Source organism: Drosophila miranda, chromosome 2 (assembly GCF_003369915.1).
Source record: "Drosophila miranda strain MSH22 chromosome 2, D.miranda_PacBio2.1, whole genome shotgun sequence".
Taxonomy (NCBI): Eukaryota; Metazoa; Arthropoda; class Insecta; order Diptera; family Drosophilidae; genus Drosophila; species Drosophila miranda.
In genome coordinates this window covers 13715736-13741606 of record NC_046675.1, presented here as the reverse complement: position 1 = coordinate 13741606, position 25871 = coordinate 13715736, and the positions used below count along the sequence as shown (strand labels likewise).

General features: G+C 41.7%; 1 protein-coding gene, 44 non-coding genes and 1 pseudogene across 45 annotated transcripts in view; 45 read left to right on the top strand and 1 right to left on the bottom strand.

Moving 5' to 3' along the window:
• Nucleotides 1-148: 148 nt before the first annotated feature.
• Nucleotides 149-267, top strand: LOC117187639. The gene has a single exon (XR_004472292.1). It is a non-coding gene; the product is annotated as a 5S ribosomal RNA (ribosomal RNA).
• Nucleotides 268-606: 339 nt separating this feature from the next.
• On the top strand, nucleotides 607-725 carry LOC117187637. The gene has a single exon (XR_004472291.1). It is a non-coding gene; the product is annotated as a 5S ribosomal RNA (ribosomal RNA).
• Nucleotides 726-1071: 346 nt separating this feature from the next.
• On the top strand, nucleotides 1072-1190 carry LOC117187636. Its single transcript, XR_004472290.1, has one exon. It is a non-coding gene; the product is annotated as a 5S ribosomal RNA (ribosomal RNA).
• A 338-nt stretch (nucleotides 1191-1528) lies between these two features.
• Nucleotides 1529-1647, top strand: LOC117187635. Its single transcript, XR_004472289.1, has one exon. It is a non-coding gene; the product is annotated as a 5S ribosomal RNA (ribosomal RNA).
• Nucleotides 1648-1985: 338 nt separating this feature from the next.
• LOC117187634 lies at nucleotides 1986-2104 on the top strand. The gene has a single exon (XR_004472288.1). It is a non-coding gene; the product is annotated as a 5S ribosomal RNA (ribosomal RNA).
• A 346-nt stretch (nucleotides 2105-2450) lies between these two features.
• On the top strand, nucleotides 2451-2569 carry LOC117187633. The gene has a single exon (XR_004472287.1). It is a non-coding gene; the product is annotated as a 5S ribosomal RNA (ribosomal RNA).
• Nucleotides 2570-2907: 338 nt separating this feature from the next.
• Nucleotides 2908-3026, top strand: LOC117187632. Its single transcript, XR_004472286.1, has one exon. It is a non-coding gene; the product is annotated as a 5S ribosomal RNA (ribosomal RNA).
• Nucleotides 3027-3365: 339 nt separating this feature from the next.
• On the top strand, nucleotides 3366-3484 carry LOC117187631. The gene has a single exon (XR_004472285.1). It is a non-coding gene; the product is annotated as a 5S ribosomal RNA (ribosomal RNA).
• Nucleotides 3485-3829: 345 nt separating this feature from the next.
• LOC117187630 lies at nucleotides 3830-3948 on the top strand. Its single transcript, XR_004472284.1, has one exon. It is a non-coding gene; the product is annotated as a 5S ribosomal RNA (ribosomal RNA).
• A 339-nt stretch (nucleotides 3949-4287) lies between these two features.
• On the top strand, nucleotides 4288-4406 carry LOC117187628. Its single transcript, XR_004472282.1, has one exon. It is a non-coding gene; the product is annotated as a 5S ribosomal RNA (ribosomal RNA).
• A 345-nt stretch (nucleotides 4407-4751) lies between these two features.
• Nucleotides 4752-4870, top strand: LOC117187627. Its single transcript, XR_004472281.1, has one exon. It is a non-coding gene; the product is annotated as a 5S ribosomal RNA (ribosomal RNA).
• A 346-nt stretch (nucleotides 4871-5216) lies between these two features.
• Nucleotides 5217-5335, top strand: LOC117187626. Its single transcript, XR_004472280.1, has one exon. It is a non-coding gene; the product is annotated as a 5S ribosomal RNA (ribosomal RNA).
• Nucleotides 5336-5673: 338 nt separating this feature from the next.
• Nucleotides 5674-5792, top strand: LOC117187625. The gene has a single exon (XR_004472279.1). It is a non-coding gene; the product is annotated as a 5S ribosomal RNA (ribosomal RNA).
• Nucleotides 5793-6131: 339 nt separating this feature from the next.
• On the top strand, nucleotides 6132-6250 carry LOC117187624. Its single transcript, XR_004472278.1, has one exon. It is a non-coding gene; the product is annotated as a 5S ribosomal RNA (ribosomal RNA).
• A 345-nt stretch (nucleotides 6251-6595) lies between these two features.
• On the top strand, nucleotides 6596-6714 carry LOC117187623. The gene has a single exon (XR_004472277.1). It is a non-coding gene; the product is annotated as a 5S ribosomal RNA (ribosomal RNA).
• A 339-nt stretch (nucleotides 6715-7053) lies between these two features.
• LOC117187622 lies at nucleotides 7054-7172 on the top strand. Its single transcript, XR_004472276.1, has one exon. It is a non-coding gene; the product is annotated as a 5S ribosomal RNA (ribosomal RNA).
• Nucleotides 7173-7515: 343 nt separating this feature from the next.
• Nucleotides 7516-7634, top strand: LOC117187621. The gene has a single exon (XR_004472275.1). It is a non-coding gene; the product is annotated as a 5S ribosomal RNA (ribosomal RNA).
• Nucleotides 7635-7972: 338 nt separating this feature from the next.
• Nucleotides 7973-8091, top strand: LOC117187620. The gene has a single exon (XR_004472274.1). It is a non-coding gene; the product is annotated as a 5S ribosomal RNA (ribosomal RNA).
• Nucleotides 8092-8430: 339 nt separating this feature from the next.
• On the top strand, nucleotides 8431-8549 carry LOC117187619. Its single transcript, XR_004472273.1, has one exon. It is a non-coding gene; the product is annotated as a 5S ribosomal RNA (ribosomal RNA).
• Nucleotides 8550-8892: 343 nt separating this feature from the next.
• Nucleotides 8893-9011, top strand: LOC117187617. Its single transcript, XR_004472271.1, has one exon. It is a non-coding gene; the product is annotated as a 5S ribosomal RNA (ribosomal RNA).
• A 339-nt stretch (nucleotides 9012-9350) lies between these two features.
• LOC117187616 lies at nucleotides 9351-9469 on the top strand. The gene has a single exon (XR_004472270.1). It is a non-coding gene; the product is annotated as a 5S ribosomal RNA (ribosomal RNA).
• Nucleotides 9470-9808: 339 nt separating this feature from the next.
• LOC117187615 lies at nucleotides 9809-9927 on the top strand. The gene has a single exon (XR_004472269.1). It is a non-coding gene; the product is annotated as a 5S ribosomal RNA (ribosomal RNA).
• Nucleotides 9928-10272: 345 nt separating this feature from the next.
• On the top strand, nucleotides 10273-10391 carry LOC117187614. Its single transcript, XR_004472268.1, has one exon. It is a non-coding gene; the product is annotated as a 5S ribosomal RNA (ribosomal RNA).
• Nucleotides 10392-10730: 339 nt separating this feature from the next.
• Nucleotides 10731-10849, top strand: LOC117187613. Its single transcript, XR_004472267.1, has one exon. It is a non-coding gene; the product is annotated as a 5S ribosomal RNA (ribosomal RNA).
• A 343-nt stretch (nucleotides 10850-11192) lies between these two features.
• LOC117187612 lies at nucleotides 11193-11311 on the top strand. The gene has a single exon (XR_004472266.1). It is a non-coding gene; the product is annotated as a 5S ribosomal RNA (ribosomal RNA).
• Nucleotides 11312-11650: 339 nt separating this feature from the next.
• On the top strand, nucleotides 11651-11769 carry LOC117187611. The gene has a single exon (XR_004472265.1). It is a non-coding gene; the product is annotated as a 5S ribosomal RNA (ribosomal RNA).
• A 339-nt stretch (nucleotides 11770-12108) lies between these two features.
• On the top strand, nucleotides 12109-12227 carry LOC117187610. The gene has a single exon (XR_004472264.1). It is a non-coding gene; the product is annotated as a 5S ribosomal RNA (ribosomal RNA).
• A 339-nt stretch (nucleotides 12228-12566) lies between these two features.
• Nucleotides 12567-12685, top strand: LOC117187609. Its single transcript, XR_004472263.1, has one exon. It is a non-coding gene; the product is annotated as a 5S ribosomal RNA (ribosomal RNA).
• Nucleotides 12686-13067: 382 nt separating this feature from the next.
• On the top strand, nucleotides 13068-13186 carry LOC117187608. The gene has a single exon (XR_004472262.1). It is a non-coding gene; the product is annotated as a 5S ribosomal RNA (ribosomal RNA).
• A 339-nt stretch (nucleotides 13187-13525) lies between these two features.
• Nucleotides 13526-13644, top strand: LOC117187598. Its single transcript, XR_004472253.1, has one exon. It is a non-coding gene; the product is annotated as a 5S ribosomal RNA (ribosomal RNA).
• A 346-nt stretch (nucleotides 13645-13990) lies between these two features.
• LOC117187586 lies at nucleotides 13991-14109 on the top strand. The gene has a single exon (XR_004472242.1). It is a non-coding gene; the product is annotated as a 5S ribosomal RNA (ribosomal RNA).
• Nucleotides 14110-14448: 339 nt separating this feature from the next.
• LOC117187574 lies at nucleotides 14449-14567 on the top strand. The gene has a single exon (XR_004472233.1). It is a non-coding gene; the product is annotated as a 5S ribosomal RNA (ribosomal RNA).
• A 339-nt stretch (nucleotides 14568-14906) lies between these two features.
• LOC117187563 lies at nucleotides 14907-15025 on the top strand. Its single transcript, XR_004472222.1, has one exon. It is a non-coding gene; the product is annotated as a 5S ribosomal RNA (ribosomal RNA).
• Nucleotides 15026-15368: 343 nt separating this feature from the next.
• On the top strand, nucleotides 15369-15487 carry LOC117187551. The gene has a single exon (XR_004472211.1). It is a non-coding gene; the product is annotated as a 5S ribosomal RNA (ribosomal RNA).
• Nucleotides 15488-15830: 343 nt separating this feature from the next.
• On the top strand, nucleotides 15831-15949 carry LOC117187539. Its single transcript, XR_004472200.1, has one exon. It is a non-coding gene; the product is annotated as a 5S ribosomal RNA (ribosomal RNA).
• Nucleotides 15950-16292: 343 nt separating this feature from the next.
• LOC117187528 lies at nucleotides 16293-16411 on the top strand. The gene has a single exon (XR_004472189.1). It is a non-coding gene; the product is annotated as a 5S ribosomal RNA (ribosomal RNA).
• A 343-nt stretch (nucleotides 16412-16754) lies between these two features.
• On the top strand, nucleotides 16755-16873 carry LOC117187516. The gene has a single exon (XR_004472178.1). It is a non-coding gene; the product is annotated as a 5S ribosomal RNA (ribosomal RNA).
• Nucleotides 16874-17212: 339 nt separating this feature from the next.
• On the top strand, nucleotides 17213-17331 carry LOC117187504. The gene has a single exon (XR_004472167.1). It is a non-coding gene; the product is annotated as a 5S ribosomal RNA (ribosomal RNA).
• Nucleotides 17332-17670: 339 nt separating this feature from the next.
• On the top strand, nucleotides 17671-17789 carry LOC117187492. Its single transcript, XR_004472156.1, has one exon. It is a non-coding gene; the product is annotated as a 5S ribosomal RNA (ribosomal RNA).
• A 383-nt stretch (nucleotides 17790-18172) lies between these two features.
• Nucleotides 18173-18291, top strand: LOC117187641. Its single transcript, XR_004472294.1, has one exon. It is a non-coding gene; the product is annotated as a 5S ribosomal RNA (ribosomal RNA).
• Nucleotides 18292-18630: 339 nt separating this feature from the next.
• On the top strand, nucleotides 18631-18749 carry LOC117187629. The gene has a single exon (XR_004472283.1). It is a non-coding gene; the product is annotated as a 5S ribosomal RNA (ribosomal RNA).
• A 346-nt stretch (nucleotides 18750-19095) lies between these two features.
• Nucleotides 19096-19214, top strand: LOC117187618. The gene has a single exon (XR_004472272.1). It is a non-coding gene; the product is annotated as a 5S ribosomal RNA (ribosomal RNA).
• A 339-nt stretch (nucleotides 19215-19553) lies between these two features.
• LOC117187604 lies at nucleotides 19554-19672 on the top strand. Its single transcript, XR_004472259.1, has one exon. It is a non-coding gene; the product is annotated as a 5S ribosomal RNA (ribosomal RNA).
• Nucleotides 19673-20018: 346 nt separating this feature from the next.
• Nucleotides 20019-20137, top strand: LOC117187486. The gene has a single exon (XR_004472150.1). It is a non-coding gene; the product is annotated as a 5S ribosomal RNA (ribosomal RNA).
• A 339-nt stretch (nucleotides 20138-20476) lies between these two features.
• On the top strand, nucleotides 20477-20597 carry LOC117187580 (annotated as a pseudogene).
• Nucleotides 20598-22264: 1667 nt separating this feature from the next.
• LOC108155874 overlaps nucleotides 22265-25871 on the bottom strand; it is a 72901-nt gene continuing 69294 nt past the window's right edge. Inside the window, exons 9-10 of the mRNA XM_017286996.2 lie at nucleotides 23216-25866; nucleotides 22265-23151 (exon numbers count right to left, since the gene is read on the bottom strand). Of these exons, the coding sequence (XP_017142485.1) occupies nucleotides 22423-23151; nucleotides 23216-25866 (3380 nt within the window). The 3' untranslated portion in view covers nucleotides 22265-22422. The remainder of the gene's footprint in view (nucleotides 23152-23215; nucleotides 25867-25871) is intronic.

Here is a 25871-nt window from a genome sequence, read left to right as displayed (position 1 = left end):
GCACCCCATATCACATCCAATCCCTGCCAGCAGATCCTATCTAGTCGTTTGAACTAAAAACACATCCTATTGTTAGTTTTGGTCAAACTGAATGCTCCAGTCGAAGGCAGAACACAAAGGAAAACCCACGTTCAGCTATCAGGCTTTCGCCAACGACCATACTACGCTGAATACATCGGTTCTCGTCCGATCACCGAAATTAAGCAGCGTCGGGCGCGGTTAGTACTTAGATGGGGGACCGCTTGGGAACACCGCGTGTTGTTGGCTTCGTCACCAACTTTTTGCCTTTTGCCGTATTTTCGTTTAGTTTTTCATTTTTTATTTTTCTTTTTTCGTTTTTATTTTCCTTTAATTATATTTTGGCTAAGGGACATGGATAAAATTAAAATGTATATTACTTTTGTTCGAAGGGGAACGGCATTTGGTTTTCTTTCTCTAAGTAAATTCATAAATAGAGGCACCCCATATCACATCCAATCCCTGCCAGCAGATCCTAGTCTAGTCGTTTGAACTAAAAACACATCCTATTGTTAGTTTTTGTCAAACTGAATGCTCCAGTCGAAGGCAGAACACAAAGGAAAACCCACGTTCAGCTATCAGGCTTTCGCCAACGACCATACTACGCTGAATACATCGGTTCTCGTCCGATCACCGAAATTAAGCAGCGTCGGGCGCGGTTAGTACTTAGATGGGGGACCGCTTGGGAACACCGCGTGTTGTTGGCTTCGTCACCAACATTTTGCCTTTTGCCGTATTTTCGTTTCGTTTTTCATTTTTTATTTTTCTTTTTTCGTTTTTCGTTTTTATTTTCCTTTAATTATATTTTGGCTAAGGGACATGGATAAAATTAAAATGTATATTACTTTTGTTCGAAGGGGAACGGCATTTGGTTTTCTTTCTCTAAGTAAATGCATAAATAGAGGCACCCCATATCACATCCAATCCCTGCCAGCAGATCCTAGTCTAGTCGTTTGAACTAAAAACACATCCTATTGTTAGTTTTTGTCAAACTGAATGCTCCAGTCGAAGGCAGAACACAAAGGAAAACCCACGTTCAGCTATCAGGCTTTCGCCAACGACCATACTACGCTGAATACATCGGTTCTCGTCCGATCACCGAAATTAAGCAGCGTCGGGCGCGGTTAGTACTTAGATGGGGGACCGCTTGGGAACACCGCGTGTTGTTGGCTTCGTCACCAACTTTTTGCCTTTTGCCGTATTTTCGTTTCGTTTTTCATTTTTTATTTTTCTTTTTTCGTTTTTATTTTCCTTTAATTATATTTTGGCTAAGGGACACGGATAAAATTAAAATGTATATTACTTTTGTTCGAAGGGGAACGGCATTTGGTTTTCTTTCTCTAAGTAAATGCATAAATAGAGGCACCCCATATCACATCCAATCCCTGCCAGCAGATCCTATCTAGTCGTTTGAACTAAAAACACATCCTATTGTTAGTTTTGGTCAAACTGAATGCTCCAGTCGAAGGCAGAACACAAAGGAAAACCCACGTTCAGCTATCAGGCTTTCGCCAACGACCATACTACGCTGAATACATCGGTTCTCGTCCGATCACCGAAATTAAGCAGCGTCGGGCGCGGTTAGTACTTAGATGGGGGACCGCTTGGGAACACCGCGTGTTGTTGGCTTCGTCACCAACTTTTTGCCTTTTGCCGTATTTTCGTTTAGTTTTTCATTTTTTATTTTTCTTTTTTCGTTTTTATTTTCCTTTAATTATATTTTGGCTAAGGGACACGGATAAAATTAAAATGTATATTACTTTTGTTCGAAGGGGAACGGCATTTGGTTTTCTTTCTCTAAGTAAATGCATAAATAGAGGCACCCCATATCACATCCAATCCCTGCCAGCAGATCCTATCTAGTCGTTTGAACTAAAAACACATCCTATTGTTAGTTTTTGTCAAACTGAATGCTCCAGTCGAAGGCAGAACACAAAGGAAAACCAAGGTTCAGCTCTCAGGCTTTCGCCAACGACCATACTACGCTGAATACATCGGTTCTCGTCCGATCACCGAAATTAAGCAGCGTCGGGCGCGGTTAGTACTTAGATGGGGGACCGCTTGGGAACACCGCGTGTTGTTGGCTTCGTCACCAACTTTTTGCCTTTTGCCGTATTTTCGTTTCGTTTTTCATTTTTTATTTTTCTTTTTTCGTTTTTCGTTTTTATTTTCCTTTAATTATATTTTGGCTAAGGGACATGGATAAAATTAAAATGTATATTACTTTTGTTCGAAGGGGAACGGCATTTGGTTTTCTTTCTCTAAGTAAATGCATAAATAGAGGCACCCCATATCACATCCAATCCCTGCCAGCAGATCCTAGTCTAGTCGTTTGAACTAAAAACACATCCTATTGTTAGTTTTTGTCAAACTGAATGCTCCAGTCGAAGGCAGAACACAAAGGAAAACCCACGTTCAGCTATCAGGCTTTCGCCAACGACCATACTACGCTGAATACATCGGTTCTCGTCCGATCACCGAAATTAAGCAGCGTCGGGCGCGGTTAGTACTTAGATGGGGGACCGCTTGGGAACACCGCGTGTTGTTGGCTTCGTCACCAACTTTTTGCCTTTTGCCGTATTTTCGTTTCGTTTTTCATTTTTTATTTTTCTTTTTTCGTTTTTATTTTCCTTTAATTATATTTTGGCTAAGGGACACGGATAAAATTAAAATGTATATTACTTTTGTTCGAAGGGGAACGGCATTTGGTTTTCTTTCTCTAAGTAAATGCATAAATAGAGGCACCCCATATCACATCCAATCCCTGCCAGCAGATCCTATCTAGTCGTTTGAACTAAAAACACATCCTATTGTTAGTTTTGGTCAAACTGAATGCTCCAGTCGAAGGCAGAACACAAAGGAAAACCCACGTTCAGCTATCAGGCTTTCGCCAACGACCATACTACGCTGAATACATCGGTTCTCGTCCGATCACCGAAATTAAGCAGCGTCGGGCGCGGTTAGTACTTAGATGGGGGACCGCTTGGGAACACCGCGTGTTGTTGGCTTCGTCACCAACTTTTTGCCTTTTGCCGTATTTTCGTTTAGTTTTTCATTTTTTATTTTTCTTTTTTCGTTTTTATTTTCCTTTAATTATATTTTGGCTAAGGGACATGGATAAAATTAAAATGTATATTACTTTTGTTCGAAGGGGAACGGCATTTGGTTTTCTTTCTCTAAGTAAATTCATAAATAGAGGCACCCCATATCACATCCAATCCCTGCCAGCAGATCCTAGTCTAGTCGTTTGAACTAAAAACACATCCTATTGTTAGTTTTTGTCAAACTGAATGCTCCAGTCGAAGGCAGAACACAAAGGAAAACCCACGTTCAGCTATCAGGCTTTCGCCAACGACCATACTACGCTGAATACATCGGTTCTCGTCCGATCACCGAAATTAAGCAGCGTCGGGCGCGGTTAGTACTTAGATGGGGGACCGCTTGGGAACACCGCGTGTTGTTGGCTTCGTCACCAACTTTTTGCCTTTTGCCGTATTTTCGTTTCGTTTTTCATTTTTCATTTTTTATTTTTCTTTTTTCGTTTTTATTTTCCTTTAATTATATTTTGGCTAAGGGACACGGATAAAATTAAAATGTATATTACTTTTGTTCGAAGGGGAACGGCATTTGGTTTTCTTTCTCTAAGTAAATGCATAAATAGAGGCACCCCATATCACATCCAATCCCTGCCAGCAGATCCTATCTAGTCGTTTGAACTAAAAACACATCCTATTGTTAGTTTTTGTCAAACTGAATGCTCCAGTCGAAGGCAGAACACAAAGGAAAACCCACGTTCAACTATCAGGCTTTCGCCAACGACCATACTACGCTGAATACATCGGTTCTCGTCCGATCACCGAAATTAAGCAGCGTCGGGCGCGGTTAGTACTTAGATGGGGGACCGCTTGGGAACACCGCGTGTTGTTGGCTTCGTCACCAACTTTTTGCCTTTTGCCGTATTTTCGTTTCGTTTTTCATTTTTTATTTTTCTTTTTTCGTTTTTATTTTCCTTTAATTATATTTTGGCTAAGGGACATGGATAAAATTAAAATGTATATTACTTTTGTTCGAAGGGGAACGGCATTTGGTTTTCTTTCTCTAAGTAAATTCATAAATAGAGGCACCCCATATCACATCCAATCCCTGCCAGCAGATCCTAGTCTAGTCGTTTGAACTAAAAACACATCCTATTGTTAGTTTTTGTCAAACTGAATGCTCCAGTCGAAGGCAGAACACAAAGGAAAACCCACGTTCAGCTCTCAGGCTTTCGCCAACGACCATACTACGCTGAATACATCGGTTCTCGTCCGATCACCGAAATTAAGCAGCGTCGGGCGCGGTTAGTACTTAGATGGGGGACCGCTTGGGAACACCGCGTGTTGTTGGCTTCGTCACCAACTTTTTGCCTTTTGCCGTATTTTCGTTTCGTTTTTCATTTTTCATTTTTTATTTTTCTTTTTTCGTTTTTATTTTCCTTTAATTATATTTTGGCTAAGGGACACGGATAAAATTAAAATGTATATTACTTTTGTTCGAAGGGGAACGGCATTTGGTTTTCTTTCTCTAAGTAAATGCATAAATAGAGGCACCCCATATCACATCCAATCCCTGCCAGCAGATCCTATCTAGTCGTTTGAACTAAAAACACATCCTATTGTTAGTTTTTGTCAAACTGAATGCTCCAGTCGAAGGCAGAACACAAAGGAAAACCAAGGTTCAGCTCTCAGGCTTTCGCCAACGACCATACTACGCTGAATACATCGGTTCTCGTCCGATCACCGAAATTAAGCAGCGTCGGGCGCGGTTAGTACTTAGATGGGGGACCGCTTGGGAACACCGCGTGTTGTTGGCTTCGTCACCAACTTTTTGCCTTTTGCCGTATTTTCGTTTCGTTTTTCATTTTTTATTTTTCTTTTTTCGTTTTTCGTTTTTATTTTCCTTTAATTATATTTTGGCTAAGGGACATGGATAAAATTAAAATGTATATTACTTTTGTTCGAAGGGGAACGGCATTTGGTTTTCTTTCTCTAAGTAAATGCATAAATAGAGGCACCCCATATCACATCCAATCCCTGCCAGCAGATCCTAGTCTAGTCGTTTGAACTAAAAACACATCCTATTGTTAGTTTTTGTCAAACTGAATGCTCCAGTCGAAGGCAGAACACAAAGGAAAACCCACGTTCAGCTATCAGGCTTTCGCCAACGACCATACTACGCTGAATACATCGGTTCTCGTCCGATCACCGAAATTAAGCAGCGTCGGGCGCGGTTAGTACTTAGATGGGGGACCGCTTGGGAACACCGCGTGTTGTTGGCTTCGTCACCAACTTTTTGCCTTTTGCCGTATTTTCGTTTCGTTTTTCATTTTTTATTTTTCTTTTTTCGTTTTTATTTTCCTTTAATTATATTTTGGCTAAGGGACACGGATAAAATTAAAATGTATATTACTTTTGTTCGAAGGGGAACGGCATTTGGTTTTCTTTCTCTAAGTAAATGCATAAATAGAGGCACCCCATATCACATCCAATCCCTGCCAGCAGATCCTATCTAGTCGTTTGAACTAAAAACACATCCTATTGTTAGTTTTGGTCAAACTGAATGCTCCAGTCGAAGGCAGAACACAAAGGAAAACCCACGTTCAGCTATCAGGCTTTCGCCAACGACCATACTACGCTGAATACATCGGTTCTCGTCCGATCACCGAAATTAAGCAGCGTCGGGCGCGGTTAGTACTTAGATGGGGGACCGCTTGGGAACACCGCGTGTTGTTGGCTTCGTCACCAACTTTTTGCCTTTTGCCGTATTTTCGTTTAGTTTTTCATTTTTTATTTTTCTTTTTTCGTTTTTATTTTCCTTTAATTATATTTTGGCTAAGGGACATGGATAAAATTAAAATGTATATTACTTTTGTTCGAAGGGGAACGGCATTTGGTTTTCTTTCTCTAAGTAAATTCATAAATAGAGGCACCCCATATCACATCCAATCCCTGCCAGCAGATCCTAGTCTAGTCGTTTGAACTAAAAACACATCCTATTGTTAGTTTTTGTCAAACTGAATGCTCCAGTCGAAGGCAGAACACAAAGGAAAACCCACGTTCAGCTATCAGGCTTTCGCCAACGACCATACTACGCTGAATACATCGGTTCTCGTCCGATCACCGAAATTAAGCAGCGTCGGGCGCGGTTAGTACTTAGATGGGGGACCGCTTGGGAACACCGCGTGTTGTTGGCTTCGTCACCAACTTTTTGCCTTTTGCCGTATTTTCGTTTCGTTTTTCATTTTTCATTTTTTATTTTTCTTTTTTCGTTTTTATTTTCCTTTAATTATATTTTGGCTAAGGGACACGGATAAAATTAAAATGTATATTACTTTTGTTCGAAGGGGAACGGCATTTGGTTTTCTTTCTCTAAGTAAATGCATAAATAGAGGCACCCCATATCACATCCAATCCCTGCCAGCAGATCCTATCTAGTCGTTTGAACTAAAAACACATCCTATTGTTAGTTTTTGTCAAACTGAATGCTCCAGTCGAAGGCAGAACACAAAGGAAAACCCACGTTCAGCTCTCAGGCTTTCGCCAACGACCATACTACGCTGAATACATCGGTTCTCGTCCGATCACCGAAATTAAGCAGCGTCGGGCGCGGTTAGTACTTAGATGGGGGACCGCTTGGGAACACCGCGTGTTGTTGGCTTCGTCACCAACTTTTTGCCTTTTGCCGTATTTTCGTTTCGTTTTTCATTTTTTATTTTTCTTTTTTCGTTTTTATTTTCCTTTAATTATATTTTGGCTAAGGGACATGGATAAAATTAAAATGTATATTACTTTTGTTCGAAGGGGAACGGCATTTGGTTTTCTTTCTCTAAGTAAATTCATAAATAGAGGCACCCCATATCACATCCAATCCCTGCCAGCAGATCCTAGTCTAGTCGTTTGAACTAAAAACACATCCTATTGTTAGTTTTTGTCAAACTGAATGCTCCAGTCGAAGGCAGAACACAAAGGAAAACCCACGTTCAGCTCTCAGGCTTTCGCCAACGACCATACTACGCTGAATACATCGGTTCTCGTCCGATCACCGAAATTAAGCAGCGTCGGGCGCGGTTAGTACTTAGATGGGGGACCGCTTGGGAACACCGCGTGTTGTTGGCTTCGTCACCAACTTTTTGCCTTTTGCCGTATTTTCGTTTCGTTTTTCATTTTTTATTTTTCTTTTTTCGTTTTTATTTTCCTTTAATTATATTTTGGCTAAGGGACATGGATAAAATTAAAATGTATATTACTTTTGTTCGAAGGGGAACGGCATTTGGTTTTCTTTCTATAAGTAAATTCATAAATAGAGGGAGGCACCCCATATCACATCCAATCCCTGCCAGCAGATCCTAGTCTAGTCGTTTGAACTAAAAACACATCCTATTGTTAGTTTTTGTCAAACTGAATGCTTCAGTCGAAGGCAGAACACAAAGGAAAACCCACGTTCAGCTATCAGGCTGTCGCCAACGACCATACTACGCTGAATACATCGGTTCTCGTCCGATCACCGAAATTAAGCAGCGTCGGGCGCGGTTAGTACTTAGATGGGGGACCGCTTGGGAACACCGCGTGTTGTTGGCTTCGTCACCAACTTTTTGCCTTTTGCCGTATTTTCGTTTCGTTTTTCATTTTTTATTTTTCTTTTTTCGTTTTTATTTTCCTTTAATTATATTTTGGCTAAGGGACATGGATAAAATTAAAATGTATATTACTTTTGTTCGAAGGGGAACGGCATTTGGTTTTCTTTCTCTAAGTAAATGCATAAATAGAGGCACCCCATATCACATCCAATCCCTGCCAGCAGATCCTATCTAGTCGTTTGAACTAAAAACACATCCTATTGTTAGTTTTTGTCAAACTGAATGCTCCAGTCGAAGGCAGAACACAAAGGAAAACCCACGTTCAGCTCTCAGGCTTTCGCCAACGACCATACTACGCTGAATACATCGGTTCTCGTCCGATCACCGAAATTAAGCAGCGTCGGGCGCGGTTAGTACTTAGATGGGGGACCGCTTGGGAACACCGCGTGTTGTTGGCTTCGTCACCAACTTTTTGCCTTTTGCCGTATTTTCGTTTCGTTTTTCATTTTTTATTTTTCTTTTTTCGTTTTTATTTTCCTTTAATTATATTTTGGCTAAGGGACATGGATAAAATTAAAATGTATATTACTTTTGTTCGAAGGGGAACGGCATTTGGTTTTCTTTCTCTAAGTAAATTCATAAATAGAGGCACCCCATATCACATCCAATCCCTGCCAGCAGATCCTAGTCTAGTCGTTTGAACTAAAAACACATCCTATTGTTAGTTTTTGTCAAACTGAATGCTCCAGTCGAAGGCAGAACACAAAGGAAAACCCACGTTCAGCTCTCAGGCTTTCGCCAACGACCATACTACGCTGAATACATCGGTTCTCGTCCGATCACCGAAATTAAGCAGCGTCGGGCGCGGTTAGTACTTAGATGGGGGACCGCTTGGGAACACCGCGTGTTGTTGGCTTCGTCACCAACTTTTTGCCTTTTGCCGTATTTTCGTTTCGTTTTTCATTTTTTATTTTTCTTTTTTCGTTTTTATTTTCCTTTAATTATATTTTGGCTAAGGGACATGGATAAAATTAAAATGTATATTACTTTTGTTCGAAGGGGAACGGCATTTGGTTTTCTTTCTATAAGTAAATTCATAAATAGAGGGAGGCACCCCATATCACATCCAATCCCTGCCAGCAGATCCTAGTCTAGTCGTTTGAACTAAAAACACATCCTATTGTTAGTTTTTGTCAAACTGAATGCTTCAGTCGAAGGCAGAACACAAAGGAAAACCCACGTTCAGCTATCAGGCTGTCGCCAACGACCATACTACGCTGAATACATCGGTTCTCGTCCGATCACCGAAATTAAGCAGCGTCGGGCGCGGTTAGTACTTAGATGGGGGACCGCTTGGGAACACCGCGTGTTGTTGGCTTCGTCACCAACTTTTTGCCTTTTGCCGTATTTTCGTTTCGTTTTTCATTTTTTATTTTTCTTTTTTCGTTTTTATTTTCCTTTAATTATATTTTGGCTAAGGGACATGGATAAAATTAAAATGTATATTACTTTTGTTCGAAGGGGAACGGCATTTGGTTTTCTTTCTCTAAGTAAATACATAAATAGAGGCACCCCATATCACATCCGATCCCTGCCAGCAGATCCTAGTCTAGTCGTTTGAACTAAAAACACATCCTACAGTTAGTTTTTGTCAAACTGAATGCTCCAGTCGAAGGCAGAACACAAAGGAAAACCAAGGTTCAGCTATCAGGCTGTCGCCAACGACCATACTACGCTGAATACATCGGTTCTCGTCCGATCACCGAAATTAAGCAGCGTCGGGCGCGGTTAGTACTTAGATGGGGGACCGCTTGGGAACACCGCGTGTTGTTGGCTTCGTCACCAACTTTTTGCCTTTTGCCGTATTTTCGTTTAGTTTTTCATTTTTTATTTTTCTTTTTTCGTTTTTATTTTCCTTTAATTATATTTTGGCTAAGGGACATGGATAAAATTAAAATGTATATTACTTTTGTTCGAAGGGGAACGGCATTTGGTTTTCTTTCTCTAAGTAAATTCATAAATAGAGGCACCCCATATCACATCCAATCCCTGCCAGCAGATCCTAGTCTAGTCGTTTGAACTAAAAACACATCCTATTGTTAGTTTTTGTCAAACTGAATGCTCCAGTCGAAGGCAGAACACAAAGGAAAACCCACGTTCAGCTATCAGGCTTTCGCCAACGACCATACTACGCTGAATACATCGGTTCTCGTCCGATCACCGAAATTAAGCAGCGTCGGGCGCGGTTAGTACTTAGATGGGGGACCGCTTGGGAACACCGCGTGTTGTTGGCTTCGTCACCAACTTTTTGCCTTTTGCCGTATTTTCGTTTCGTTTTTCATTTTTCATTTTTTATTTTTCTTTTTTCGTTTTTATTTTCCTTTAATTATATTTTGGCTAAGGGACACGGATAAAATTAAAATGTATATTACTTTTGTTCGAAGGGGAACGGCATTTGGTTTTCTTTCTCTAAGTAAATGCATAAATAGAGGCACCCCATATCACATCCAATCCCTGCCAGCAGATCCTATCTAGTCGTTTGAACTAAAAACACATCCTATTGTTAGTTTTTGTCAAACTGAATGCTCCAGTCGAAGGCAGAACACAAAGGAAAACCCACGTTCAGCTCTCAGGCTTTCGCCAACGACCATACTACGCTGAATACATCGGTTCTCGTCCGATCACCGAAATTAAGCAGCGTCGGGCGCGGTTAGTACTTAGATGGGGGACCGCTTGGGAACACCGCGTGTTGTTGGCTTCGTCACCAACTTTTTGCCTTTTGCCGTATTTTCGTTTCGTTTTTCATTTTTTATTTTTCTTTTTTCGTTTTTATTTTCCTTTAATTATATTTTGGCTAAGGGACATGGATAAAATTAAAATGTATATTACTTTTGTTCGAAGGGGAACGGCATTTGGTTTTCTTTCTCTAAGTAAATTCATAAATAGAGGCACCCCATATCACATCCAATCCCTGCCAGCAGATCCTAGTCTAGTCGTTTGAACTAAAAACACATCCTATTGTTAGTTTTTGTCAAACTGAATGCTCCAGTCGAAGGCAGAACACAAAGGAAAACCCACGTTCAGCTCTCAGGCTTTCGCCAACGACCATACTACGCTGAATACATCGGTTCTCGTCCGATCACCGAAATTAAGCAGCGTCGGGCGCGGTTAGTACTTAGATGGGGGACCGCTTGGGAACACCGCGTGTTGTTGGCTTCGTCACCAACTTTTTGCCTTTTGCCGTATTTTCGTTTCGTTTTTCATTTTTTATTTTTCTTTTTTCGTTTTTATTTTCCTTTAATTATATTTTGGCTAAGGGACATGGATAAAATTAAAATGTATATTACTTTTGTTCGAAGGGGAACGGCATTTGGTTTTCTTTCTATAAGTAAATTCATAAATAGAGGGAGGCACCCCATATCACATCCAATCCCTGCCAGCAGATCCTAGTCTAGTCGTTTGAACTAAAAACACATCCTATTGTTAGTTTTTGTCAAACTGAATGCTTCAGTCGAAGGCAGAACACAAAGGAAAACCCACGTTCAGCTATCAGGCTGTCGCCAACGACCATACTACGCTGAATACATCGGTTCTCGTCCGATCACCGAAATTAAGCAGCGTCGGGCGCGGTTAGTACTTAGATGGGGGACCGCTTGGGAACACCGCGTGTTGTTGGCTTCGTCACCAACTTTTTGCCTTTTGCCGTATTTTCGTTTCGTTTTTCATTTTTTATTTTTCTTTTTTCGTTTTTATTTTCCTTTAATTATATTTTGGCTAAGGGACATGGATAAAATTAAAATGTATATTACTTTTGTTCGAAGGGGAACGGCATTTGGTTTTCTTTCTCTAAGTAAATACATAAATAGAGGCACCCCATATCACATCCGATCCCTGCCAGCAGATCCTAGTCTAGTCGTTTGAACTAAAAACACATCCTACAGTTAGTTTTTGTCAAACTGAATGCTCCAGTCGAAGGCAGAACACAAAGGAAAACCAAGGTTCAGCTATCAGGCTTTCGCCAACGACCATACTACGCTGAATACATCGGTTCTCGTCCGATCACCGAAATTAAGCAGCGTCGGGCGCGGTTAGTACTTAGATGGGGGACCGCTTGGGAACACCGCGTGTTGTTGGCTTCGTCACCAACTTTTTGCCTTTTGCCGTATTTTCGTTTCGTTTTTCATTTTTTATTTTTCTTTTTTCGTTTTTATTTTCCTTTAATTATATTTTGGCTAAGGGACATGGATAAAATTAAAATGTATATTACTTTTGTTCGAAGGGGAACGGCATTTGGTTTTCTTTCTCTAAGTAAATACATAAATAGAGGCACCCCATATCACATCCGATCCCTGCCAGCAGATCCTAGTCTAGTCGTTTGAACTAAAAACACATCCTACAGTTAGTTTTTGTCAAACTGAATGCTCCAGTCGAAGGCAGAACACAAAGGAAAACCAAGGTTCAGCTATCAGGCTGTCGCCAACGACCATACTACGCTGAATACATCGGTTCTCGTCCGATCACCGAAATTAAGCAGCGTCGGGCGCGGTTAGTACTTAGATGGGGGACCGCTTGGGAACACCGCGTGTTGTTGGCTTCGTCACCAACTTTTTGCCTTTTGCCGTATTTTCGTTTAGTTTTTCATTTTTTATTTCTCTTTTTTCGTTTTTATTTTCCTTTAATTATATTTTGGCTAAGGGACATGGATAAAATTAAAATGTATATTACTTTTGTTCGAAGGGGAACGGCATTTGGTTTTCTTTCTCTAAGTAAATGCATAAATAGAGGCACCCCATATCACATCCAATCCCTGCCAGCAGATCCTAGTCTAGTCGTTTGAACTAAAAACACATCCTATTGTTAGTTTTTGTCAAACTGAATGCTCCAGTCGAAGGCAGAACACAAAGGAAAACCCACGTTCAGCTATCAGGCTTTCGCCAACGACCATACTACGCTGAATACATCGGTTCTCGTCCGATCACCGAAATTAAGCAGCGTCGGGCGCGGTTAGTACTTAGATGGGGGACCGCTTGGGAACACCGCGTGTTGTTGGCTTCGTCACCAACTTTTTGCCTTTTGCCGTATTTTCGTTTCGTTTTTCATTTTTTATTTTTCTTTTTTCGTTTTTATTTTCCTTTAATTATATTTTGGCTAAGGGACACGGATAAAATTAAAATGTATATTACTTTTGTTCGAAGGGGAACGGCATTTGGTTTTCTTTCTCTAAGTAAATGCATAAATAGAGGCACCCCATATCACATCCAATCCCTGCCAGCAGATCCTATCTAGTCGTTTGAACTAAAAACACATCCTATTGTTAGTTTTGGTCAAACTGAATGCTCCAGTCGAAGGCAGAACACAAAGGAAAACCCACGTTCAGCTGCTCCAGTCGAAGGCAGAACACAAAGGAAAACCCACGTTCAGCTATCAGGCTTTCGCCAACGACCATACTACGCTGAATACATCGGTTCTCGTCCGATCACCGAAATTAAGCAGCGTCGGGCGCGGTTAGTACTTAGATGGGGGACCGCTTGGGAACACCGCGTGTTGTTGGCTTCGTCACCAACTTTTTGCCTTTTGCCGTATTTTCGTTTAGTTTTTCATTTTTTATTTCTCTTTTTTCGTTTTTATTTTCCTTTAATTATATTTTGGCTAAGGGACATGGATAAAATTAAAATGTATATTACTTTTGTTCGAAGGGGAACGGCATTTGGTTTTCTTTCTCTAAGTAAATTCATAAATAGAGGCACCCCATATCACATCCAATCCCTGCCAGCAGATCCTAGTCTAGTCGTTTGAACTAAAAACACATCCTACAGTTAGTTTTTGTCAAACTGAATGCTCCAGTCGAAGGCAGAACACAAAGGAAAACCAAGGTTCAGCTCTCAGGCTTTCGCCAACGACCATACTACGCTGAATACATCGGTTCTCGTCCGATCACCGAAATTAAGCAGCGTCGGGCGCGGTTAGTACTTAGATGGGGGACCGCTTGGGAACACCGCGTGTTGTTGGCTTCGTCACCAACTTTTTGCCGTATTTTCGTTTCGTTTTTCATTTTTCATTTTTTATTTTTCTTTTTTCGTTTTTCGTTTTTATTTTCCTTTAATTATATTTTGGCTAAGGGACATGGATAAAATTAAAATGTATATTACTTTTGTTCGAAGGGGAACGGCATTTGGTTTTCTTTCTCTAAGTAAATACATAAATAGAGGCACCCCATATCACATCCGATCCCTGCCAGCAGATCCTAGTCTAGTCGTTTGAACTAAAAACACATCCTACAGTTAGTTTTTGTCAAACTGAATGCTCCAGTCGAAGGCAGAACACAAAGGAAAACCAAGGTTCAGCTCTCAGGCTTTCGCCAACGACCATACTACGCTGAATACATCGGTTCTCGTCCGATCACCGAAATTAAGCAGCGTCGGGCGCGGTTAGTACTTAGATGGGGGACCGCTTGGGAACACCGCGTGTTGTTGGCTTCGTCACCAACTTTTTGCCTTTTGCCGTATTTTCGTTTAGTTTTTCATTTTTTATTTCTCTTTTTTCGTTTTTATTTTCCTTTAATTATATTTTGGCTAAGGGACATGGATAAAATTAAAATGTATATTACTTTTGTTCGAAGGGGAACGGCATTTGGTTTTCTTTCTCTAAGTAAATTCATAAATAGAGGCACCCCATATCACATCCAATCCCTGCCAGCAGATCCTAGTCTAGTCGTTTGAACTAAAAACACATCCTATTGTTAGTTTTTGTCAAACTGAATGCTTCAGTCGAAGGCAGAACACAAAGGAAAACCCACGTTCAGCTATCAGGCTGTCGCCAACGACCATACTACGCTGAATACATCGGTTCTCGTCCGATCACCGAAATTAAGCAGCGTCGGGCGCGGTTAGTACTTAGATGGGGGACCGCTTGGGAACACCGCGTGTTGTTGGCTTCGTCACCAACTTTTTGCCTTTTGCCGTATTTTCGTTTAGTTTTTCATTTTTTATTTCTCTTTTTTCGTTTTTATTTTCCTTTAATTATATTTTGGCTAAGGGACATGGATAAAATTAAAATGTATATTACTTTTGTTCGAAGGGGAACGGCATTTGGTTTTCTTTCTCTAAGTAAATTCATAAATAGAGGCACCCCATATCACATCCAATCCCTGCCAGCAGATCCTAGTCTAGTCGTTTGAACTAAAAACACATCCTATTGTTAGTTTTTGTCAAACTGAATGCTTCAGTCGAAGGCAGAACACAAAGGAAAACCCACGTTCAGCTATCAGGCTTTCGCCAACGACCATACTACGCTGAATACATCGGTTCTCGTCCGATCACCGAAATTAAGCAGCGTCGGGCGCGGTTAGTACTTAGATGGGGGACCGCTTGGGAACACCGCGTGTTGTTGGCTTCGTCACCAACTTTTTGCCTTTTGCCGTATTTTCGTTTAGTTTTTCATTTTTTATTTCTCTTTTTTCGTTTTTATTTTCCTTTAATTATATTTTGGCTAAGGGACATGGATAAAATTAAAATGTATATTACTTTTGTTCGAAGGGGAACGGCATTTGGTTTTCTTTCTATAAGTAAATTCATAAATAGAGGGAGGCACCCCATATCGAATCCAATCCCTGCCAGCAGATCCTAGTCTAGTCGTTTGAACTAAAAACACATCCTATTGTTAGTTTTTGTCAAACTGAATGCTTCAGTCGAAGGCAGAACACAAAGGAAAACCCACGTTCAGCTATCAGGCTGTCGCCAACGACCATACTACGCTGAATACATCGGTTCTCGTCCGATCACCGAAATTAAGCAGCGTCGGGCGCGGTTAGTACTTAGATGGGGGACCGCTTGGGAACACCGCGTGTTGTTGGCTTCGTCACCAACTTTTTGCCTTTTGCCGTATTTTCGTTTAGTTTTTCATTTTTTATTTCTCTTTTTTCGTTTTTATTTTCCTTTAATTATATTTTGGCTAAGGGACATGGATAAAATTAAAATGTATATTACTTTTGTTCGAAGGGGAACGGCATTTGGTTTTCTTTCTATAAGTAAATTCATAAATAGAGGGAGGCACCCCATATCGAATCCAATCCCTGCCAGCAGATCCTAGTCTAGTCGTTTGAACTAAAAACACATCCTATTGTTAGTTTTTGTCAAACTGAATGCTTCAGTCGAAGGCAGAACACAAAGGAAAACCCACGTTCAGCTATCAGGCTTTCGCCAACGACCATACTACGCTGAATACATCGGTTCTCGTCCGATCACCGAAATTAAGCAGCGTCGGGCGCGGTTAGTACTTAGATGGGGGACCGCTTGGGAACACCGCGTGTTGTTGGCTTCGTCACCAACTTTTTGCCTTTTGCCGTATTTTCGTTTAGTTTTTCATTTTTTATTTCTCTTTTTTCGTTTTTATTTTCCTTTAATTATATTTTGGCTAAGGGACATGGATAAAATTAAAATGTATATTACTTTTGTTCGAAGGGGAACGGCATTTGGTTTTCTTTCTATAAGTAAATTCATAAATAGAGGGAGGCACCCCATATCACATCCAATCCCTGCCAGCAGATCCTAGTCTAGTCGTTTGAACTAAAAACACATCCTATTGTTAGTTTTTGTCAAACTGAATGCTTCAGTCGAAGGCAGAACACAAAGGAAAACCCACGTTCAGCTATCAGGCTTTCGCCAACGACCATACTACGCTGAATACATCGGTTCTCGTCCGATCACCGAAATTAAGCAGCGTCGGGCGCGGTTAGTACTTAGATGGGGGACCGCTTGGGAACACCGCGTGTTGTTGGCTTCGTCACCAACTTTTTGCCTTTTGCCGTATTTTCGTTTAGTTTTTCATTTTTTATTTCTCTTTTTTCGTTTTTATTTTCCTTTAATTATATTTTGGCTAAGGGACATGGATAAAATTAAAATGTATATTACTTTTGTTCGAAGGGGAACGGCATTTGGTTTTCTTTCTATAAGTAAATTCATAAATAGAGGGAGGCACCCCATATCGAATCCAATCCCTGCCAGCAGATCCTAGTCTAGTCGTTTGAACTAAAAACACATCCTATTGTTAGTTTTTGTCAAACTGAATGCTTCAGTCGAAGGCAGAACACAAAGGAAAACCCACGTTCAGCTATCAGGCTGTCGCCAACGACCATACTACGCTGAATACATCGGTTCTCGTCCGATCACCGAAATTAAGCAGCGTCGGGCGCGGTTAGTACTTAGATGGGGGACCGCTTGGGAACACCGCGTGTTGTTGGCTTCGTCACCAACTTTTTGCCTTTTGCCGTATTTTCGTTTAGTTTTTCATTTTTTATTTCTCTTTTTTCGTTTTTATTTTCCTTTAATTATATTTTGGCTAAGGGACATGGATAAAATTAAAATGTATATTACTTTTGTTCGAAGGGGAACGGCATTTGGTTTTCTTTCTCTAAGTAAATGCATAAATAGAGGCACCCCATATCACATCCAATCCCTGCCAGCAGATCCTAGTCTAGTCGTTTGAACTAAAAACACATCCTATTGTTAGTTTTTGTCAAACTGAATGCTCCAGTCGAAGGCAGAACACAAAGGAAAACCCACGTTCAGCTATCAGGCTTTCGCCAACGACCATACTACGCTGAATACATCGGTTCTCGTCCGATCACCGAAATTAAGCAGCGTCGGGCGCGGTTAGTACTTAGATGGGGGACCGCTTGGGAACACCGCGTGTTGTTGGCTTCGTCACCAACTTTTTGCCTTTTGCCGTATTTTCGTTTAGTTTTTCATTTTTTATTTCTCTTTTTTCGTTTTTATTTTCCTTTAATTATATTTTGGCTAAGGGACATGGATAAAATTAAAATGTATATTACTTTTGTTCGAAGGGGAACGGCATTTGGTTTTCTTTCTCTAAGTAAATGCATAAATAGAGGCACCCCATATCACATCCAATCCCTGCCAGCAGATCCTAGTCTAGTCGTTTGAACTAAAAACACATCCTACTGTTAGTTTTTGTCAAACTGAATACTTCAGTCGAAGGCAGAACACAAAGGAAAACCCACGTTCAGCTATCAGGCTTTCGCCAACGACCATACTACGCTGAATACATCGGTTCTCGTCCGATCACCGAAATTAAGCAGCGTCGGGCGCGGTTAGTACTTAGATGGGGGACCGCTTGGGAACACCGCGTGTTGTTGGCTTCGTCACCAACTTTTTGCCTTTTGCCGTATTTTCGTTTAGTTTTTCATTTTTTATTTCTCTTTTTTCGTTTTTATTTTCCTTTAATTATATTTTGGCTAAGGGACATGGATAAAATTAAAATGTATATTACTTTTGTTCGAAGGGGAACGGCATTTGGTTTTCTTTCTCTAAGTAAATGCATAAATAGAGGCACCCCATATCACATCCAATCCCTGCCAGCAGATCCTAGTCTAGTCGTTTGAACTAAAAACACATCCTATTGTTAGTTTTTGTCAAACTGAATGCTCCAGTCGAAGGCAGAACACAAAGGAAAACCCACGTTCAGCTGCTCCAGTCGAAGGCAGAACACAAAGGAAAACCCACGTTCAGCTATCAGGCTTTCGCCAACGACCATACTACGCTGAATACATCGGTTCTCGTCCGATCACCGAAATTAAGCAGCGTCGGGCGCGGTTAGTACTTAGATGGGGGACCGCTTGGGAACACCGCGTGTTGTTGGCTTCGTCACCAACTTTTTGCCTTTTGCCGTATTTTCGTTTAGTTTTTCATTTTTTATTTCTCTTTTTTCGTTTTTATTTTCCTTTAATTATATTTTGGCTAAGGGACATGGATAAAATTAAAATGTATATTACTTTTGTTCGAAGGGGAACGGCATTTGGTTTTCTTTCTCTAAGTAAATGCATAAATAGAGGCACCCCATATCACATCCAATCCCTGCCAGCAGATCCTAGTCTAGTCGTTTGAACTAAAAACACATCCTACTGTTAGTTTTTGTCAAACTGAATACTTCAGTCGAAGGCAGAACACAAAGGAAAACCCACGTTCAGCTATCAGGCTTTCGCCAACGACCATACTACGCTGAATACATCGGTTCTCGTCCGATCACCGAAATTAAGCAGCGTCGGGCGCGGTTAGTACTTAGATGGGGGACCGCTTGGGAACACCGCGTGTTGTTGGCTTCGTCACCAACTTTTTGCCTTTTGCCGTATTTTCGTTTCGTTTTTCATTTTTCATTTTTTATTTTTCTTTTTTCGTTTTTATTTTCCTTTAATTATATTTTGGCTAAGGGACATGGATAAAATTAAAATGTATATTACTTTTGTTCGAAGGGGAACGGCATTTGGTTTTCTTTCTCTAAGTAAATACATAAATAGAGGCACCCCATATCACATCCAATCCCTGCCAGCAGATCCTAGTCTAGTCGTTTGAACTAAAAACACATCCTACTGTTAGTTTTTGTCAAACTGAATACTTCAGTCGAAGGCAGAACACAAAGGAAAACCCACGTTCAGCTATCAGGCTTTCGCCAACGACCATACTACGCTGAATACATCGGTTCTCGTCCGATCACCGAAATTAAGCAGCGTCGGGCGCGGTTAGTACTTAGATGGGGGACCGCTTGGGAACACCGCGTGTTGTTGGCTTCGTCACCAACTTTTTGTCTTTTGCCGTATTTTCGTTTCGTTTTTCATTTTTTATTTTTCTTTTTTCGTTTTTATTTTCCTTTAATTATATTTTGGCTAAGGGACACGGATAAAATTAAAATGTATATTACTTTTGTTCGAAGCGGAACGGCATTTGGTTTTCTTTCTCTAAGTAAATACATAAATAGAGGCACCCCATATCACATCCAATCCCTGCCAGCAGATCCTAGTCTAGTCGTTTGAACTAAAAACACATCCTATTGTTAGTTTTTGTCAAACTGAATGCTCCAGTCGAAGGCAGAACACAAAGGAAAACCCACGTTCAACTATCAGGCTTTCGCCAACGACCATACTACGCTGAATACATCGGTTCTCGTCCGATCACCGAAATTAAGCAGCGTCGGGCGCGGTTAGTACTTAGATGGGGGACCGCTTGGGAACACCGCGTGTTGTTGGCTTCGTCACCAACTTTTTGCCTTTTGCCGTATTTTCGTTTCGTTTTTCATTTTTCATTTTTTATTTTTCTTTTTTCGTTTTTATTTTCCTTTAATTATATTTTGGCTAAGGGACATGGATAAAATTAAAATGTATATTACTTTTGTTCGAAGGGGAACGGCATTTGGTTTTCTTTCTCTAAGTAAATACATAAATAGAGGCACCCCATATCACATCCAATCCCTGCCAGCAGATCCTAGTCTAGTCGTTTGAACTAAAAACACATCCTACAGTTAGTTTTTGTCAAACTGAATGCTCCAGTCGAAGGCAGAACACAAAGGAAAACCAAGGTTCAGCTCTCAGGCTTTCGCCAACGACCATACTACGCTGAATACATCGGTTCTCGTCCGATCACCGAAATTAAGCAGCGTCGGGCGCGGTTAGTACTTAGATGGGGGACCGCTTGGGAACACCGCGTGTTGTTGGCTTCGTCACCAACTTTTTGCCTTTTGCCGTATTTTCGTTTAGTTTTTCATTTTTTATTTTTCTTTTTTCGTTTTTATTTTCCTTTAATTATATTTTGGCTAAGGGACATGGATAAAATTAAAATGTATATTACTTTTGTTCGAAGGGGAACGGCATTTGGTTTTCTTTCTCTAAGTAAATGCATAAATAGAGGCACCCCATATCACATCCAATCCCTGCCAGCAGATCCTAGTCTAGTCGTTTGAACTAAAAACACATCCTAATGTTAGTTTTTGTCAAACTGAATGCTCCAGTCGAAGGCAGAACACAAAGGAAAACCCACGTTCAGCTATCAGGCTTTCGCCAACGACCATACTACGCTGAATACATCGGTTCTCGTCCGATCACCGAAATTAAGCAGCGTCGGGCGCGGTTAGTACTTAGATGGGGGGGACCGCTTGGGAACACCGCGTGTTGTTGGCTTCGTCACCAACTTTTTGCCTTTTGCCGTATTTTCGTTTCGTTTTTCATTTTTTATTTTTCTTTTTTCGTTTTTATTTTCCTTTAATTATATTTTGGCTAAGGGACATGGATAAAATTAAAATGTATATTACTTTTGTTCGAAGGGGAACGGCATTTGGTTTTCTTTCTCTAAGTAAATGCATAAATAGAGGCACCCCATATCACATCCAATCCCTGCCAGCAGATCCTAGTCTAGTCGTTTGAACTAAAAACACATCCTATTGTTAGTTTTGGTCAAACTGAATGCTCAAAAACTTTTTGCCTTTTGCCGTATTTTCGTTTCGTTTTTCATTTTTATACCCGATACTCAAAATGAGTATAGGGGTATATTAGATGTGTGGTGAAAATGGATGTGTGTAACGTCCGGAAGGAATCGTTTCCGACCCCATAAAATATGTATATACTTGATCAGCATCAATAGCCGAGTCGATTGAGCCCTGTCTGTCTGTCCGTCCCCTTCAGCGCCTAGTGCTCAAAGACTATAAGAGCTAGAGAAACGACGTTGTATATCCGGACTTCTGTGATATGTGACTGCTACAAGTATATTTCAAAACTTTGCCCCGCCCACTTCCGCCCCCACAAAGGGTGAAAATCTGTGGCATCCACAATTTCCAAGATACGTGAAAACAGAAAACGAAAAATCGTAGAATGACTATATCTTCTAGAATGCAGAATCTGAACCAGATCGTATAATTATTATAGAATGATGAAAACAATTTTATTTTCTCTCGCTCTGTCTCTCTCTAACACACACGTTTCATGGTCGGCTCTGCCTATTGCTAAAAGTGAGTTCCTAAATCTCAGAGACTATAAAAGCTAGAGCAACCAAATATGGTATCCACGCTCCTGTAATATTGCACCTTGACAAGTTTGTTTCAAAATTTCGCCACACCCCCTTTCGCCCCCGCAAAGAACGAAAATCATCTCAGAGACTATTAAGGCTAGTGCAACCAAATTTGGTATCCACATTCCTGTTAGATCTCACTATTAAACGTATAGTTCAATATTTTGCCCCACCCCCTTCCGCCCACACAAAGGAAGAAAATCTGTGGCATCCACCATATTGAAGAGAATACTAAAAACGCACTATCATAGAGAATGACCGTATCTATGAGATTGCTGAATCTGGATCTGATCGGATCATTTTTTTTAGCCAAAAGGAACAAATCAGTTTGCAGTGGCTACGCAGCGCCCGACGACACGCGCAGACTGATTTTCTGTCTCTCTCGCACGCACTCTTTGTCTGGTTTCTCTAGTTCGCATAATACGAATATTATGTACATATGTAAGATATATGGTCGGTAACGTTTCCTTCTAATTGTACCGGGTATAAATAACAAGTTATGATCCCCATTAAATAACACGGATTATTTTGTTAGTTTAATAACATTAGGTAACTTTATTAACTTGATGATGAGTTAGGAACAAATAAAATTAATATTGTGATACATATTCGTTGATGTACTCATAAAATTGAAATGAGGGCGAATATTCAAAATTTGTTAGAAAATTGTGAATTGTGTAGTTAGGTTTTGGATTGTATTTAATTCTTCAATAGAGTACAAAGTTGTACCCTTTTATTCGTTTGATCCAAATCCGATTAGCAATGTAATATAACGAAAACTTTGTATGCTTGTATGTCTAGTATAATAAGAGAATGTTGAAACTGAAGACTGCGATACATATTCCTTTATGTATGTAACCATTAAAATTAAAGTAAAGTAAAGTCGCATTTTCAAAATGCTGTAGAGAATTTGAAGTTTTGAATTTATGTTTTGGATTATTTTCACTTTTTCAGGAACATCCAATTTTCAATAAGTGGTTCATACAGTCGCTTCTTCGAGTGCCTATCCTTGTAGAGATCGACTTCGATCAGCTTGTGACCATCCCTAATGGAGTCGCTGGATGAGTCAAAAGCTGCTTCGGTATGTTCGCCCTTGCTGGCATGGTAGTTCGAGGGGTAATGAACTCTAGCGTAGACAGTCGTATACTTAGAGAGGCAAGCTTGCAGGGCCTGATAAACGGTCTTGTCTCCGAATTTCTTGTTCCTCTTAATCCCGTGCAGTTTAACGCGGCATGAACGCAACGGAAACATAAACAGTTCCTTGGGAATCTCCTTCAGGTGTGCATAGGACACCGTTTCGGTGTCATGAAAATCAATGTAATAAACGGTAGCTTGTTTAGTGGTCTTATGAACTTCCTTGACAGTCGCACGGTACCATAGCTCATCTTTAGAGTAACGTGCCAGACACAAGGCATCCGGCTTCGGATGAATTGGCGCTGCCTTATTTATCAAGGCGCTTGTTTCCTGGATCAGGCTAATATCGCGTTTTGTGAACTCACATAGACATGGCGAAATTTGAATTTCTGTATCTGAGATTAGGCTGTCGATAGAACACTGGAACTCTTTCACGCCAGACGGCAGAATGTGGGATTTGAAGGCGCCCATCCCGCCATAGATAGACCGAACTGTGGATGTGTCCAGTGGAGCGAATCCTGCGTTGTCCATCATTTCCTTGGGGAAAAAGAGTAAAAGCATTATAAATATGGCCTCATCTCTAATTAGGGGATATAAATACCTTATGGCGCAGCTCAATGCGGCGAGCCAACTGACCCTTGGCAACAGCAAAGTCTGGCTTCACCTGATCAGCATTTCTGTCGGCCACAGTGCGTCTTTCCTTGTCGTCATCTTCATAGACAATGTTTTCATTTTCCTTGCCGTCATCCTCAACGACAATTTCTTCATTTTCATAGTCGTCATCCTCGACGACAATTTCTTCATTTTCATTTTCATTGTCGTCATCCTCAACCACAATGTCTTCATTTTCATTGCCGTCATCCTCATCCACAATGTCTTCCTTTTCATTGTCTTCACCCACACCGATGTCTTCGATAAGGCAGCTTTGCATGTCGTCATCCTTATTCTCATAGACGTCAATGTCGGCGGACTCAGTGTCCGTTGACACACTGCTGCCGGTATCTTGGGGGCGTAATGGGTTTATGTTAATGCCATCTTTCACATCGAAGTTATCGAGATGTGTCCCAATGCTGATTGGGCTAAGCTCCTTTGCCGCTTGTCGGCAGTCAACGTCCTGATCGAACTGGAAGAACTGTCCATTGATCTGTTTTGCATTATACTTCTTCTTAACCGGCGGGGACTGGATCGTTGAATGGGTTTTGTCGTTCACCCCCTTTTTTGGACCACCTGATGCCAAGGTCTTCAGCTCGTCGAAGACCTTAAACTCATCCAAAGTCGCCCGAGGAGTTGAAATGGCTTTTTTTTCTATCTGTGTGTCGACTCGCACCGCCATTCCGCTTTCCACCATTATGGTGGCTATGTCCAAGGAATCCACTTTTATTTCACAGGACGGTATCTTATTTGGTCCATGGTGTTCTTTTACGTTCACACAGCACATTTTCATGACGAGGCTCTTATGCACGGTGTCCATCTCCAAAATGGTGTACCTTCCGCGCTTGGGCCGCACGCCGTGAATCGTCACCAGCCAGCAGAGTGCATTCAGATTGGGAAATGGAGCGTATGGCAACAGCTCCTCCGCCGTCGCCAACTCGATGTTCCCGTAGTCCACGAAGTACACTGCATACTCTCCATTCGCGTTCTTTGGACTCTGCACAATGCCACGATACAGGAAGTTGTCCATATGATAGGTGACCAGCACCGGCTGTCCCGCCGCATAGGTGATCGTGTTGGGGCCGCGACGCTCATTCATCGGTGCGAAGTATATCTCCAGCAGGTCGCGCATGTACTTCATGAAGGGTTTATCTGTGGCCAGGGTCATATAGGGGGCACAGTCGTAGTTCACGTTCGTGACAATGCCTGAGAAAATGTATTTCTTGCATGGGCGTGACGTCATCCAGCCCGGGGGCGGCAACACCTGTCCTGTGGTGGGTGTGGACAGGCCCAGATCATTGAGAAGCTCCATAGGTGGCATACCGTGGCAGTGCTCAAAGGCCAACTTGATTTTTTGCAATTTTTTCTCAACAGTCTCTAAATATTCGATTTCATCGACCAACGACTGGTCTTCCAGCTCCTCACTGGATGCGTCTGTTTCCGAAGAATGTGTGATTGCATCATCATCAGCATCCAGCATCAGGTCTTTGTCATCCTTACAGTCCTGCTCGGGATCCTTATCTGCCATTCTGGCGAGGACTAGTGTCTCGTTGACATTGACATACCTGGTTCGCGACGGATTAAAGGGCCCGCTAATAACCGTGTGCGAGCCATACAAGACGACGCTTAGCGTCTGTCCATGCCGACCTTGGCTAACCGTGTATAGCCGATCGTAGGCCTGCAGCTGGTCCTTGAAGAAATCAATGTTGTCATCCGTCCACTGGTCGTTCTTAGGTCGAATGCCATGAAGCTGGCAGCGCTGGGCACTGCCAGCGATGAGTTTCTGTTCCTCGGAAATCGAGGCCAGGCTCACATTCTCCACATCCCGCACCAGCTCGCCTAGGTCGCGCAGTTGTACCTCGTATTTTGGCAAAGTGAGTTCATTGGTCCGTGGACAGATGCGCATCAACACGCCTCGGTGCCAGAGTTCTGTCAGATCGCCCTGTGCCCGCGCCTTCACATAGCACATATCGCCCTCCTTCCAGTCGAACTTGATGGGGCTATTCCGGTACCTATCGGCAGCGTCTTTCTGCACAGCCTCCTGGAGCTTCTGTATCGAGTCCTTGAAGCTGGGCAGAGTCACGTAGAATTCGTGTGGATGGCGCACGTACAGTACCTCAACGTGCACTTGCTTTTTGTGATACTTGTCTGGCTGAAACGGCGACGATGGCCCGATGGCATTCCCCTTCTGCTGATCCATGAAGTTGCGGGTGTCCACATCGAGGCGCATTTTATTCACGTTAAGGGGGTCTGTCTTCCTGCTGCTTTCACCATTCGAAGCGCAGTGTCCCAGGGAAACCATTAGGACACCAACGCTAAGGGGCTCTGAATCGGATTGAACGATGCCCAACGCCACATGGTGCAGATCCTCGTGCACGCTGATCACCTCCATTTGCATCTTCGGATTCGAGGTCAGCTTCTTGAACGAGGCGATCGCGTCCGGCGTCCACAGGTATTCGTTCGCTTGCAGTGTCTCCACATCGGCCAGACAGCACTTGATGCATAGTTCTCTTTTCATGAATTGCTTGGGCAGCGCGAACAGCTGATCCCAGTATACCTTCTGTGTGGATCCAAAGTCCACGAGTCGCACCATCACGTACCCTAGA